The sequence below is a fragment of the Cetorhinus maximus genome, chromosome 9 (assembly GCF_964194155.1).
Source record: "Cetorhinus maximus chromosome 9, sCetMax3.hap1.1, whole genome shotgun sequence".
NCBI classification, from domain to species: Eukaryota; Metazoa; Chordata; class Chondrichthyes; order Lamniformes; family Cetorhinidae; genus Cetorhinus; species Cetorhinus maximus.
The window spans coordinates 103,172,221-103,188,637 of record NC_135887.1 but is presented as its reverse complement, the minus strand read 5'-3'; the positions used below and the strand labels follow the sequence as shown (position 1 = coordinate 103,188,637).

The 16,417-nt window shown below is 41.8% G+C and overlaps 1 protein-coding gene across 2 annotated transcripts in view; it reads right to left on the bottom strand.

The window, feature by feature from the left end:
* The window catches only part of LOC144684234 (protein RIC-3-like), an 87,086-nt gene that overhangs the window by 9,686 nt on the left and 60,983 nt on the right, over positions 1–16,417 (bottom strand). For both annotated transcript variants that reach the window (XM_078547870.1, XM_078547871.1), the window contains 2 exons: positions 5,246–5,330; positions 4,705–4,798 (listed from right to left, as the gene is read on the bottom strand). In XM_078547870.1, the coding sequence (XP_078403996.1) occupies positions 4,705–4,798; positions 5,246–5,330 (179 nt within the window). The remainder of the gene's footprint in view (positions 1–4,704; positions 4,799–5,245; positions 5,331–16,417) is intronic.

The window sequence follows — 16,417 nt, the reverse complement described above, 5'->3', positions numbered from 1 at the left end:
AGGGAGTATAAAAACAAGAATGTAATTGTGAATCTTTATTAAATACTGGATCAGTCTCTGCTAGAGTATTGTGTCCAACTCTGGTCACCACACTTCAAAGAAGGATGTGATGATATTAGAGTGGGTGCAGAAAAGATTTACAAGAATGCTTCCATGGATAGATTGGAGGAGAAGGGGCAGAGAAGGTTGACCGGAGATTTAATAGAGGTGTTCAAAAGTCATGGTCTGGACAGAGTAGATAGGGAGAAACTGGCGAAAAGGTCGAGAACCAGAAGGCACCAATTTGAGGTAACCAAGAAAAGAACCAAAAGTGACATGAGTAAAAAGCTTTTTATCCAGTGAGTGGTTAGGATCCAGAATGTACTGCCTTAGACAGTGCTGGAGGCAGATTCAAACATGGCTTTCAAAAGGGAATTGGATAATTATCTGAATAGAAAAAAATTGCGGGCTATGGGGGAAAGTGGGACTATGAAGCAGTCCATGACCAAATGCAGCAAGACTTGGACAATATCCAGACTTGGGTTGACAAGAGACAAGTAACATTTGCGCCACACAGATGCCAGGAATGACCATCTCAAACAAGAGAGAATCTAACCATCGCCGCTCAATGGCATTACCATTGCTGAATCCCCCACTATCAACATACTGGGGGTTACCATTGGCCAGAAACTGAACTGGACTAGCCATATAAATACTGTGGCTACAAGAGCAGGTCAGAGACTAGGAATCCTGTGGTGAGTAACTCAACTCCTGACACCCCAAAGCCTGTCCACCATCCACAAAGCACAAGTCAGGAGTGTGATGGAATACTCCCCGCTTGCCTGGATGAGTGCAGCTCCAACAACACTCAAGAAGCTGGACACCATCCAGGACAAAGCAGTCCGCTTGATTGGCACCCCATCCACAAACATTCACTCCCTCCACCACCGAAGCACAGTGGCAGCAGTGTGCACCATTGACAAGATGCATTGCATGAACTCACCATGGCTCCTTAGACAACACCTTCCAAACCCACAAACACTACCATCTAGAATGACAAGAACAGCAGACACATAGGAACACTGCCACCTGGAAGTTTCCATCCAAGCCACCCACCATCCTGCCTTGGAAATATATTGCTGTTCCTTCACTGTCGCTGGGTCAAAATCCTGGAACCCCCCCGCTCTAACAGCACTGCAGGGATACCTACACTATGGACTGCAGGAGTTCAAGAAGGCACCACTTTCTCAAGGGCAATTAGGGATAGGCAATAAATGCTGGCCTAGCAACACCCACATCCTGTGAATGAATTTTTAAAAATGCTGAGAGGCTCTTGCAGACAGCCAGCACAGGCATGATGGGCTGAATGACCTCCTTCTGTGCTGTAACCATTTAATGCTTCCATAACTTACTCCATCCACCATGAAACCCTGAAACAGAATCAATTGCTCCAATGATTTCCTTTGCCAGGATCCAATACTCCCACCTTCCATAAACTCCATTGTCTCCAAAGCTCCACTGCTCATATCCTATTCTGCATCAGGTCTGCTTACCCATCACCCACTGTCCTTACAGATCTACCACATAACTCCAATGCTTGAGATTTAAAGTTGTTGTCCTTCCTTTAAATCCCTCCCTACCTCCATAATCTCCTAAAGCCCCACAAACCCCACCCTGCAAAAAGATCTTAGTTCCTCGAACTCTATACTATTATGCAATCACCCTCTCTTCATTCCATAATTATCAGCTATCCATTCAGCCACTTAGGTCCCACTTTTTGAAATGTCCTCCATAAACTCCTCTCCCTCTAATCTTCTCTTTCTTCATATACTCTCCCTCTTTACAAATCATTTCTCAGATGAGAATTTCTTCTTTGGCTCAGTGCACATTTTCATAATACCTCTGTGAAGCACTTTGGGATGTTATCCATGTTCAAAATGCTATATAAATGCAAATTGTTAAATTGACACACACCCTCTCATATTCTTGTCTTCAGATAATGAAGAATAAGTGCTCTATCAACATATAAACTAAAGTTCAGGTGTATTAAAAATGAATAGGAGACAGTAATGGAAAATCAGTACTGTAGATTTCTCTTAATTGAAGAACTTTTAACTTAGATATAAAATATAAAGTCACAACATTTCATTAGCTCTGTTAGTAATACTAGATATGGACAAGCATCTGTAACAAAAAATTTGTATGTGATGTTTCATATGACTCCTATAAATGTTTTAATCTCTATCTCAATGAGTGATGAAGAACTAGGAACATAATTCTTTTGAAGTTCAAAACTGGAATAAAGGAGGTCAAAAGATGCATTCTATAATTGAATAAAATTTATCTGAATGTTGCCCTGATAAGATCTACAAGCTCATTTTCTTCAATTGGTTATTTCCAGGACAATTTCAATCAAAATGTATTTGCAAATGATTAATGCCTTTGAAGTAACATTTTGAATAACAGATAGTGATGCATATCTTCTTTAACCTGTAGGGAACCAGTCAGAAAGGAGACACATGCAATTGAGAGATTTCTCCCAGCGTGAAGTAACTACATCACATAAACAGATATTAAAAACATGCAGGGTGGAATTTTCCCAAACAGGTGAAGGTGGGTTTGGGAGTGTATGGAGCAGCAAAATTGCAAATAATGGCAATGGGTCAGGATCCTGATGTAATCCCACGCCATCCAGCTTTCCTAGGGGTTCATTGGGAGTGCATTGGGGAACACCTGTGGCCAAGGCGGGAAGCTAGTTGAAGCACTTGAGGCAATTAGGGAATCAGCACAAAATCACTCCCCTTTCCCAACAGTACAGGAGCTCCATGCTGTATCTGCAACCTGGTAGATTGGAGAAGGCAAGTGCACAGCAGGAAGAAATTTTTGAGTGAAACTGACAAGCTTCAGTCACACTGAAGAGCTCCAGCCATGACCAGGTGCGATGTTGTTGTTCAAAGCGCTCCTTCTGTCAGAGACTGCTATCACTGCTTGACAGGTGATCGCCAGCTGCTGGGAAGGCAATTCACCATCTAGCACTTCACCCACCCTTCCCAGATGCCAGCTTTCAGAGTGGCACAGGAACAGCTTATGCAGCTCAACCCTGTCCACATTTGCTTATGGCAGGCGGCTCTCCACCGCTAGCTACTCCACCAGCAGCAGCCACCTCCTCAGCAGTCACGCACCCCTCCAGAGGGCACAGGGGAAGGCCACCGAGATCTAGCTGGAAGGAGGCGGAGCCCCCAGCACAGTATCTACAGGCAGAGAATCAGCTCTCTTGACATGTCCAAGCATCAGTGTCTCAGGAGGCTCAGGTTCTCATGGCAGCTCACTGCTGACATCTGCAGTTTCATACAATAAGATCAGGTGGGCACACGTTGTCAGTGGCTGACAAGGTGCCTGTTGTTGGAGACCCAACCCCTGCTGTGTCTGCTTCTCGCCAAATTGTGTGCTCCCTTCTCCTTTAAGGAGAGAAAGCAAATCGGTGTGAGTGCTGGTAATGGTTTTGTGTGCAGAGGAGGAAGGACACCATTTGCAAAGGGCAATAGACCCAGGGTAAATATGAGTGTTAACTGGTGAGATGGGGATGTGAGGTACTTGGAGAGGGAGAAACAAGTGGAGCTGTAAGATGTGTTGACCTGAGGCGTGCCGTGCAGGAGAATGCTGGCAAAGTCAGAGTGTGGGACCTGGCGCCACTCACCTTTCCCGCTCTCCTGAGATCCTGGATCCTCCTGGTGCACTGTCCCCAGATTGGAGGGAGCACACTTCTGCTGTTGACTTCCTTGGCCTCTTCCATCCATTCCTGCTTGGTTGGCAAGATTATCCTCTTCCTCGTGTCCTTTGGAGAGCTTAGCTCACTGCAGCCCCTCAAATCACTTAGCTGAACCCCCAGTAAGCGTGAGGATATGCGAACTGTGGGTGCTGCAGCCTGAAAAATCCAACTGCTGCTGAGCTTTTTTAAAACATGCTCTGGTCCCTTTAAACAGAAATCTTTCCTCTGACACAATCATCTGCCCTTCCTGATTGGTTGAGGAGCCTGGAGGCAGCCTCTTCTTTGTTTTGCAACAAAAACAAAACTTGCTGGAAAAACTCAGCAGGTCTGACAACGTCTGTGGAGTGAAAGACAGAGTTAACGTTTCGAGTCCGTATGACTCTTCTTCAGAATGAACGTTTGTTCTGAAGGAGAGTCATACAGACTCGAAACATTAACTCTGTCTTTCTCTCCACAGATGCTGTTAGACCTGCTGAGTTTTTCCAGCAAGTTTTGTTTTTGTTTCAGATTTCCAGCATCTGTAGTAGTTTGCTTTTATCTTCTTTCTTTTGCTCTGGTAATGAGTAACCAAAAGACCTCCTAATCCGAAGGTTGGATTGCATGACCCGAAAATGGTCCCACTGTTGTTCCAGAGACTAAAGTGGTAAGGTTCCAACCATAGACTTTTGGACTATAACAAATCAATCACACTAACAAGTAGGAATAAAAACATAAAAGAATTGTATTGCATGGGCTTTATTGACTAGATTTCCAAGGCATGTGAGCTGCATTTCAGACACCTCTTGATTAAGGATTAGAAGCCCTAGTACATACTTCAAAATGTATTTGAGAATCTTGTTAGCAACCACTATATTTAAGCAAATACACCTTCAGTACTTTAAAATGACAAGAAGTAATTTTGTTTTTGAAATGTTACTAAAAGACCACTTTAAGCATATTAACTTATTATTTCTTACTTGTCTGATTCACTTCCCATTTTCAATACTAATTTCTCCATGGCCACTTCAGTCTCTTTCAGCTTTTCTTGAAGCTGAGCCAACTCGTAATCAGCTGCAAAACATATATCATGTTAGTATGTCATTCCTAGCAAATCTGGTTAAACTATATTCTTGCAGTATTGCTACCAACTGCTACAGTACAAAGTGGGGCCACCTCCTTAAAGCACTTAGCACCTAAATAAATCCTGGACACACTGCTATTGGCTGTAGCCTATATTAGATTACATTTGGTATACATACTTTTGCTTCCTTGGCTAATCCAGGTCTAAAGTTAGAATTAAATGAATACTATAAGGTTGTTTAGAGCATCTCTGCTATTGGTGATCTAATGATGGCTGGTCACACTGAATTTATAGGTGAACTATAAACAAAGATGCATCTTAACGTACATAACAAATCAAACTGAAAATGTGATCAGTAATTGATTCTGTCCAGTTCATAGTAGGAAACTGTGCCTGAATTTGATTGATGCTGAGAATGTTAAACAATATATACATACTAATTTTCCGCTTCATGTTCCCAGGTCTTGAACCTGTACATTTCTCCCTTACTTTGGGACTAGAGGTGCCACCTTTGGATGAGATCTGAAAGATACAAAAAAAAAACAGTTCATGGAAATGTGGAACTATGTAATATTAAATAGCCTATATCAACAAGAATGCAAACATGCTTGTTCATGAAGCAATGTGACATTGACTCATTGCAGCTTTTTGCTATATCACATCCTAACTAACACTGTCTTTGGGACCTTCACAGAATGTACAGTCAAGAGAGGACATTTTGGGCCTGAACTTCCATGGAGTGGCAATCAAAGTCAAATTGCTACTCCGCTCCTACTTTCCTACCTCGAATTCCAGGCGATTCTATCTTGCCCGACATTCCGACTCAGGCCAGGCAAGAACTATGTGAGGCAGCGGTTTCCTGGGGTCCTCTGTTGAGAGCTGCAGAGTTGGACGCAAAGGTACCACACCCAATTTTTTATTCCACTGGCTGCTCTAAATCAGGTGAGTTTAAAGGTCCAGCTGCTTGCAAACCAGGGAGAAGATAGGTTTGCAAGGTAAGTGGGTAGAATTTGATGGGGGAGTCAGTGAGCATTCAGTGGGGGGCAGGGTGGGGGTGTCAGGTTGGCAGTTGTGAGAGGTTCGGGTTGGGCAGATGGCGGGATGTCTGGTAGGGGCAGTGGGGGTGAGTCCCCTGGGAGTTTGGAGGTGTCCCGTGGGAGGTGGGCATCCCCTGGGGTGAGTACTTGGGTGGTGAAGAGACTCTGCTGGAGGTTTGGGGGGTTAGGATGAGTCCCATGGGGGGGTTATAGTCGGGGGTGCATTAGTGGGAGGGTGGGGGTTGTGCCCTGGGGTTCAAGCATTGGGAGGAGTCCTGTGGGGTGAGGTGTAGTTGGGGGTGGGGTGGGGAGCATCTCCTGGGGGCAGTCAAGAGAGTGGGGGGCGTCTCGTGGGGGGCGGTGTGGGTCTCTACAATTGTTCCCAGAAGCTAGAATTGGTTCTAATTCTTCTAACCTTTTCTGGGTAACTATTGATGTAACACTGTCAGAACCATCCAAAGTTTGAGATTTAAATCGCATTTTCGGATGGTTCCCAGTGCAGGGCAATTGCCCATCAGAAGTTTGCACTTCCCGGGCAATTGCCGTGCAATCCTTACCAGGGAACTTCCGGGGTGGGGATTCCCAACGCATATTAAGGATACCCCGCAGGTATACTGCCCTGGAGCTTGGGAGTTACGGCCCTTTATATACTTTGTCCCTGTTGGCTGATCATATGTAATGGCAGACAAAAGTACTTGGGAAAGTTCTCTTTTAAATTATTTGATTAATTCATTCAGCTAGCCACCAACTTTTTAAACACATTAATGAATGATTACCAGTTCATTAATTTGCACAGCAGCTGATCACATGTTGATTATGAATGAATAAGAACATTAGTTAGTTTTATTTTGTCCACCCAGAGAGACATTACAGTCCCCTCACTAAAGCATTTAATTGTTTCTTAAAGGAATCCAATGGTTTTTGCATTCCAAATATTACTAATTATGTGAATAAACAATTTGTGATATCAGTTCTAAATTTTCCATTTTACCTGTTTAAGCTTATGTTTCCTTATCTTACTTTCACAAGTTAGCTTGATGTAATTTTTTGGTTTTACTTTTTCCACAATTTTAATACATTATATACCTTTGGGGTATCAGATGAGACATTAAACTGCTCTCTCTGGTTAGTGTAAAAGACTTATTTCCAATATCTTGTAGAGCAGCTGCAGAGTTGTCCCCATTGCCTTATGTATACCTCAAACAACACCACTAAAACTGATTATCTTCATTGCTAATTTTTGGGACCTTTCTGTGTGTAAATGAGTTGCCACATTTTCCTACATTACAACATTGAATACACTTCTAAACTACTTCATTGGCTATAGACTGCTTTAGGATGTCCTGCGATTGTGAAAGGGGTTATATAAATGCAAGTTTTTATTTTCTTTCTTAAGGATCACTTTTTAGTCACCTCCTTTAAAAGCTGAAAAGTCCAAAATTCTCCAGCGCTTCTTCATATCTGAGATACTGAAGATCAGCCTTCTGGCTCTTTGAAAAGCCTCTAGTGCTTCTTTGATGCCTTCCTTGCAATGGAAATAATACTCAAGATGTGGTCTGAGTAGAGTACTATGTAGCTTAACATGAATTCCCCTGACTTTGTAAACCACTCTTTTGGCTAGGTAGTTCTGAATTCAATTTACTTTACGGATTGCTTCTCTGCAGTGGTTGGACACACTGGCCGTGAGCCTGTAGGTCTGATTCAAAATCATCTTCGGTTAATTCAACACAATTCATGGGGTGCATGTGTTGCTCATTTTGCTTCTTATGTGCAATTGTTTACATTTGTCTGTATTGAAGTTTCATCCGCCATTATTCTGTCAACTTGCATGTTGGTTAGGGTCTTGTGCTTTAATACTCATCAGCCTGTTATTTGGTGTGAATTCTTTGTAATGAGCAGAAAGGTATAAACTGGTTATTGCAGAATTGAAAACCTCCATCTATTTGGTCCAATTAATTTTGTACTTCTTGAGCTGCTGCCTCAGAATCAACTGCCTTTCCTCATCTGCAGATTTGCTAATTTTCAAGTCATTGGTATTAATTAGAAACCAGTAATTGTCCCAGTGGATCTACTCATTCCCCCTCCACCTCTCTTCTCATGCACCCTAACCTTCACTAATATCTGGTGCTTTATACCTTTCAACTGATTTGTTATCCATTCTTAAACTCCACCACATTGAGCTTAACTAGTGACCTTCCTTGGAACTTTGGCTAATGCCTTCTGGAGATTTCCACAGTCCAACTATGTTGCTACTTCACCAAAAGTCAAGGAGATAAATCAGGCAGGACCTTCCCCCTCTGAACTCATATAAACTTGTGTTTACCATATGGTATATAGACTATAAGCAAATTTACTCCTAATTATCAATTCCATTATTTTACATGATTCAATAATAAGACTAATGGTTGTCCAGTTGCTTACATCTACACTATCACCCTTTTTTTGAAAATGGACAATTCGTTAGCCTGTTCCAATGCACTGGTATTTCCTCAGAGTTCAATAATGACTTTATAATAACTATCAATCCATCTCAAATCTTGTTTCACATCACTCTAGTAAAAATTATTTTTTATCCTTGGTGTCATGAATGCTGAATTTTACAAGATGGTTATATTTTGAAATATACCTTTAACTCAAATTAAAACAGAGAATACTGGATAAACGCTGCAGCTCGGAGACATGCCCATGTGATCCGGTTGCCATGGAGAGTAAAATTCAAACAGAAACCCATTGAAGTGGGGGTGGTAGTTTTAACTCCTTTTCACAAAATTTCACAGAAAAAGGACAGCTGCTTTTTGAGATACCAAAACAAAAGGGCTACTGCTGTAGGAAAGTAGGGTTGGTTGTTTTATGTTAACATCCAAGCAGGGTGTTTTTGAGAGTTTGGTTTCTATTCAAAAGAAAGGGAACTGAACAGACAGGACTCTTGAAGATTTTAGGAACAGGAGTCATCGAAGTGTGCCTTGCCGGTGACAATCATATCTGGGAAACTTGAACTGAGTGGAACGATTGTCAAAGGACACTGGGAGTTTCAACTTGGCATGGTAGGGAGAAGTGAACTTCTGTTGGAGAGCTGCGAGTTATTGTGGGACTGTTCCAGTATGCTGCATATCTTCCAGAAGCGCAGCACTCATTGCAAGGGTTTTGTCAGACACATTTCAGTTACGTTAGTTAATTAATGTCAAAGTTCCTTTTCTTCAATTTGATGTATTAATTGTCCGTTTATTAATGTTTGATCTATGTTAATTTTAGTTTATTTGTTGCAGCAAAACGTCTTAAAATGTGAAATCTTGTCCTTGGGTTTGTTCCATTGGTGACTGGGAAAATCATCTCTTTTTAAAAGTTATTGGTCTCTTTGGGGATCACAACAGTGGGGATTTATTTGTTTTGAGTTCTTTATGCCAGTTTAGGACTTTCAACTCATAGTTATTGAAATCATCATTTCTCTTTGAATTATCACTACTAAAGGAACGTACAATGCTCATGTTTTCGCTTTTGAATTCTTGGATGAAATAATCTTTCAGAATATTAACTATCCCATGATTGTCCACTAGTTCAATTATATTTTCACATTTTTTGGTTCTCCCTTTTTCCCTGTCCTCTAATCTTTCTAATACTGAACAAAACTTACTGTAGCATTTTGCATCTGCAACTATGGATGGAATCGCCTCAGAATTGCACTCAGTGGTTGGCATGAAAAATGACATTTTACCCGCCAGTCGCAATGGCAGGTTTTTGTGCCTTATCATCCTCTTCCTGCCTCATTAATTATGCAGCCATAATGTCTCGCTGTCTCACTGACAGGCGGCCTCTGTATTGCCCGCCATGCTGTTACCTCACCGTTTAAGCATTCCAGGTCTCATATCTAAACGCACACAGTTCTCAATGCTTGCAGCCCAGGACTACTCCAGTCAATTTTGAATGCTCGCATCCAACGGTCAAACGCGAGTTGTTTAATTCTCTCAAACTCAAGGAAGGCTTGAGTCGGCTTTTTGCGAGAATTCCTAAATCTCTGGCAGCATGCTTCTGGCACTAACTCATAAGCACTCAGGATAGCATTTTTCATTTGTTCATAGTTTGAAGAGCTCTCTGCAAACATGGAATAAACCTCGCAGGCTTTCCCTGTTAGCTGACCCTGCATTTGGAGAGTTCAAATCGCTTCAGATCACTTTAACTTATCTGCAAGCTTCTCAAAGGATATGAAGAAGGCTTCATATGTCATCTTCTTCAAATTTGAGTACTAACCGGGAATACTTTAAGAAATCAAAGTTTATCTCTGAGCTAGGGCCATTTGAATTACCAGCGGCTTATCCACTATGCACATACAATTTTTCCCTAGCTAATTTAATCTGTCTCATTTCACTGCCCTTTTGTGCTTGTAACTCCTGCACAAGCTTTTCCCTCTGGAATTCTCTCTCTCCCTTCTCTTTTTCCCAGAATTATCTCTGTCTCTCATTTTTTCTTGGAATTCTCCCTCTCTTTCTCCTGCCTTTCCCGTTCCTCTTTTCTTGCCTAAAATTCTAACTCTAGCCTCCTTCTAGACAAATTTTTCCGGGTAACTTGGTCTGTTTCAGGCTCGATGGCCTGAATTTCACACTCCCCCTCCACCGGCAGGTTTTTAGGCAGGGGGGAATAGCGTGAAATAGAAGGAATGGGCTTCCCTCTTTGTTCCCGTCCACCCCGACCTCACAGCGATTTTACACCAGGGCAGGCAATGTCCAATTATTGGCCCTTAAGGGCCGTTTCCCACCCATGAGAAAATTCTATACTGAATAGAGTCCATGTTTAAAGTTATGAATATGACATGCTTTTACTGGGCATGCCATGGACCAAAGTGGAAAAGACTCATTCAGGAATGCACCTAACATATTGACAGGCTTAGTTGGAAACATGCAGAGGTGCATATAAGGCATCTGAGAGAACACACAAACTTCCAAGCACCTCATCTACCCAACCCTTCAGGCACCAGCTGCCCCACATGTTGCTGAATCTGTAGGTCACACATTGGACTTATTAGCCATCTAAGAGCCCATCAAACTGGAATGGTAGCAAGTTATCCTCAATCCTGAGGGACTGTCTAAAAGAGAAGACCTGGAATGACTGGTTACAGTTCATAAAAAGAGGCTTGAGAATTTAGAACAAAACTTTCACTAGATCTGAGAAGGTTAAGAGATAGAGCTCTTCAAGGGTATGATGGGCTATGATACGATAACTAATGATCGATTGTTTCCACTTATCTGTGAGACAATAACAAGAGAGTACAAATTAAGATAGTCATAATGTTAGGAAATAGAGATCGTTTAAGTAAGTTAGATTTGTATTTGGGTGTGTTAGGAATAAATTATATCTTTAAGTTTAAGCTTTAATGTTTAAGTTTGATTTGTATTTCTGTATTTGTGTGTTAAGAAAAAGGAAAAGTTGAGTTTTAGTTTCACTTTAAAAGATGCCTGCATTTTAATGAAGATTTTATGGCCCTTGAAGGGTGTTAAAGCAAACAAATTTAAAAAACTGTGCTGTTGCCTAGCAACAGGGATCCAGAAAGAGGGACCCACAAAGATAGAAAAGTAGTTTCATTTCAATTGTAAGCAGTTTCGGTTCAGTTGATGTCAGATTCCAGAGAGGCTGGACAGCAGAGGGACAGATAGCAAGTCCCAAACTAAGTTGAAGCCAGCTGTTAAGAGAGGCTGGGCAGGAGAGGGAACAGCAGAAGCAGGCTCCAGAAACTAAAGAAGAAAGTCCCCAAATCCAGGGGAGTGGAACAGGAAAGGTCCTGAGAGGACAGTCTAGTCAAAGGACAAGGGCAGGAATCTGGTAAAGGTTCTGTTCTGTGGAACTGAAAGTAAGGAGCAGAGATGAAAGCTCCAAGCTTCAAGCTTAAAGAGAAGAAAGCTGCTGGACACAGATTTAACGCAATATAGGCGTGCAAAAAGCCAGAACATCCAAGGAGACAGCTGAAGGTCTGTACCTCTTTACCATGGGCATGTGAAGCAATGGTGTTCTGTTGGCATGGTTGAGCATTTGAGAGGGAATGAGTGGAAGGAAGTTTGAATGCACGTGGTGATCCAGGGGAGAGGAGCATTGGAAGGAGAGTTTGAAATCCTGGAGGTGGACCCTTGTGGAAGGCATCTGAAGGAAAGCATTGTTTAAGCGAGGATTCCAGAGCAAGTTCTTCAAGAGTGGAGATTGGAAGCCCTTGTGTGAAAGATGGAGTTCAGTGAGACCGGTTGGCTCACGGTGTGACAAGTGTCTGGGGGGAGTTGATGAGGGATCCATAGCATCTGTTTGGGGTGGCATCTGTCACTTGGGGCTGCATCTTCCAGTCGGCGAGCAGAGGGCGGGGCCCGCTCGTCGGCGCGTAAAATGACGCAGGGTGACATTTGGCGGGCGTCCCGATGTCACCCCACATCATTTACATTTTCAGGTTGGTGAGTGCACAGCCGACCTATCAACGGCCTATTAAGGCCATTAAAAAAGTAATCGAAATCATTAATGGACCTGCCCGTCCAACCTTAAGGCTGGTGGGCAGGCTGGGAGCCCTGGCGGGCTTCTGAAAAAACATAAACCTCATCCACAGGCGGGATGAGGTTTCATGAGGGATTTAAAAATTTTAGAATATTTTAAAATAAAAGTTATGGACATGTTCCAACTCATGTGACAGTGTCACATGAGGGGACATGGCAGCAACATTTTTTCTATTGTTCAAACTGCTTTTCACATTTGAGCCGATCTCCCTGAGGCAGCACTTTGCCTCAGGGAGATCTGTGCGCTCTTTCATGCACATGCGTGAAAGAGCGCACTCTCGGCTCAGGGAATCCCCCTCCCGCTCGCACAGGGAGCGCATAGTGCTTCCAGGTGGACGTCATGCCAGGCGGGCCTTAATTGGCCCGCCCACGTAAAATGGCGGCACCGATTGGGAACCCATCCGCCCACACCCGCTCCCGCACACCTCCCCCGACAGGGGGAAAATGTTGCCCTTGGTTTCAGAGTGTGGTGTGTCTGACCACAGGTTGCCTATTGGTTTACATGGACTCCGTACTTACTGTGAACATTAGTGTATAAGATAGCTTTTGTAATCTATGTTATCCTTACAAATCTGTATATATCTGTGAAGGTTTAGTTGCGGGTGAATGAGCATTGTAATATAGTTCATCTTGTTTAATATATGTTTTATTCTTTTGTTAAAAGTTCATCAGCTGACTCCTGTTACTCTGTTCAGTAGCCATTCTGCATGTAGCTAAACAAAAAATAAAAGTAAGGATCTGTCAAGCCGGGTTCCACCCTGGGATTTGGCTTGTCCAACAGTAACAGCTGGGATCATAACAAAGTGAGGGTTCATCCAGGATTATTGTTATAAAATGGGATCTCTTGTGGGATTGGAAATCCTTGAACGTTGATGGGATCTGTGAATCCTTTAAATGAGTACATGGAGGTACAGAGGTACTGAACAAAGAAATTGGAGTTGCTGTGAGGTATATTATATGGGTTGGAATTCAAAATGGCTTTGGAGGTTGCTCAGACTTTTTAATGTAACCCTTCCTGGTTTACAAAAAGTAATCAAGAGTAAACTAACGGAATTGTCAATAATCTGGAGTTAGAATTACCCATAGAGGGATGAAGAAAACAGACATAGCTGAGATAATAGCACAGCGTTTGAGACCAGAGAGACCATGTTCTCCAGGGGGTGAGTCGATTGAGTTAGCTAAGATCCAGTTGCCAATGAAGCAACTTGAACATGAAAAGAAACTGAACTGGAAGCGAAAGAAAAAGAAAGGGAAAGAGAAAGGGCAGAAAATGAAAGAGAAAGGGCAGAAGGGGAAAGAGAAAGTGATGAAAAGGAAACAGAGACAGCATTTCAAATAATGCAAACAGAAAGGCAGGAGAGAGAAAGAGAGCAAGGTAAGATAAGAGAACTTGACTTCCAGTGGGAGAAGTTAGGATTGGAGGAAAGAGAGAAGGAACGAGAAAGGGAATACCAGCTTAAAAGGCTAGACTTTTCTTTAAAGGCCTTGGATGCTGAGGAAGGTTCTGATGGTGAAACAACCACCTCCAAGCCAAAGCCTAGTGGGGAGGTGTTTAAATTTGTACGAGCTCTGCCAAAGTTTGAGGAAAGGGGTGTAGAGGCATTTTTTATCTCATTTGAAAAGATGGCTAAGCAAATGAGGTTAGTAGGTAGAGCTCATGAGGTTTATGCATTGCTGTCAGAAGAGGTTTCTGTGAATTATGATGCAGTAAAAAGGGCTATTCTTAGAGCCTATGAGTTAATCTCTGAAGCGTACAGGCAGAAATTTCATAACGTAAAGAAACAGCCTGGACAGGCCTGTATTGAATTTGAGATGGTAAGGCAAAATAATTTTGACCATTGGCTACGAGCATTAAAGGTAGAGGCAACATATGAAGCTCTTAAGGAAATAATTCTCTTGGAGGAATTTAAAGATTCGCTTTCTCCTGTAGTCAGAACTCATGTTGAAGACCAGAGGATAAAAATGGCTAGAGAGACAGCAGGGATGGCTTATGATTATGAGCTGGTCCATAGATTCAAACCCTTTTTCCATCATCCCCACAAGCCCGAGAAGGATAGAAGGTGGGAAGATGAAAGGAAGGCAAGTAGCCAGGGGAGAGAAGGGACAGTTGGAAATTCCAAGGAAATTCCTCCTCAGGCCAAAAAGGAAGGTGCTGAGGGTGGCTGTGAGATTTGATGGCCTAAGTGTTTCCATTGTAATGAGGTGGGAGACATCTTCAGGCAGATCACTGGAAACTAAATGGTAGACCTATTTTAGTAGTAGGAATGCCTAAGGAATCTGCAAAAAAGGTTACATCTGAAAAGGAAATGGTTGTTAAAACTGTAGCAGTGGTACAGGTGAAATGTGTTCCTTCAGAATCTGCAGGAAAGGGGGATAAAGTCCAGAGAATTCTTCTTTGATTACTGGCAAAGGAAGTCAGACTATGAGAGGTTCTGGATGTTTTATTTCGACGGGAGAAGCGTTCCCTTACTCCTCCAACAAAATAAGTAGACACAAAAGTAAACAGATCTAAATCTTGAGAGATACTGGGGCAGATCAACCATTAATGGTGGTTGATGATACAATTTGTGTTCCAGATAGTCTTATGAAGGAAAAAGTATTAATTAGAGGTATTAATGGAATTTATGAACCTGTCTCTTTGTATAAAGTCAACTTACAAAGTCACTTTGTAAAAGGAATTGTTATGGTGGGAATTATTCCTAAATCACCATTGAAGGGGTAGATTTTATTCTGCGTAATGATTTGGCTAGTAGAGAGGGTAATGTGGCGACAACTGTATTGCAGCAGACAATTGATCATGTTGATGTTATCAAACTTCAGAAAACTACTGTGGCCAAAAATGAAACACTTATTGCTGATAACATGCAATTGAAAGAAAATCTGATTAATGTAGAAAACCAACTTTCATGTGTAAAAGAAGAGTTTGCTAAAGAAGAAAGAGAATTGGTGAGAAAAATTGAGAATCAGTCACAGAAAGTAGAATGCTTGACTGAGAACTTGAAATGTCTAAATGCTAAACTTGTAGAAGCAAACTTAACAAAGGTCAAGCTTCAGTTAAAACTTGAAGAACTTCAAACATCAGAAGTTGCTATGAAATGTCATGGAAAACACCTTGGGCAAGAAAAAGAATTGTTGGTAAATTTCAATAATTGGTTTTATGCAGAATTAAAAGCCGAAACTAATGAACTGTTAAAATTTCATCTTGAAAAGAGCAATGGGATTCTTGAACTTCAGTGCAACCTGGAGAAGATGAAAGACAAGATGTGTGGTATGGAGCGTCACTATTCTGAAGTTGTTCTTGTGAATAAAAATTGCTTTCTGAATTGTGGTCCAATTGAGCAAAAAACTGATCCAAGTAACATTACTGATGTATCAACTTCAGTAATGGACAATATGAAAGCAAATGCAGCGCCTGCAGAATTGGAACTTAAGAATTGTCAACAAAAAGGACTGAAATTGCAAAATGACTCTTCCAGGTCAATAGCCAGAGGCACTGATTTACAAGTGCTTGCTGGTGCTAATACACAAAATACAGCAGTTGGAATCCAGACAGGTGGACAGTTTGCAAAAGACCATTCAAAACCTATATAGAAGAGGCATGATATAGTTCATGGATTATGCAAAAGAGTTGATTGGTTAGAACGAACTATGAAACTCCACAGGGAGAAAGTAATAGACATTGTTCAAAAAGAAGTGGAAGCGACCTGTTTAAAATGGGATTGGGAGAAACAACAAGATCACAAAAAGTTTAAAGATCAAACCAAACAGGAGTACAAAATCCCTTTGTGTGAACATAAAAAGCATCTCAACAACATCCTTGAAACAGCGAAGAGAGATTTTGATCAGAGAAGAAATGAGAAGTTAACTCACAAAATTGCCATTTTGACTTTGCTAAATCAAAATAAGAACTTACCACAGTTGAGTTTGCATAATGAACTTGTGGATGAAATAACACCTATAGCTAACAAAAAGGACAATTGGGTTGTGGGTTTAAATGAAACCTTCTTTGCTGAGTTAAAGACTGGAAATAAGAGGAAAAAGAAAAACAGGG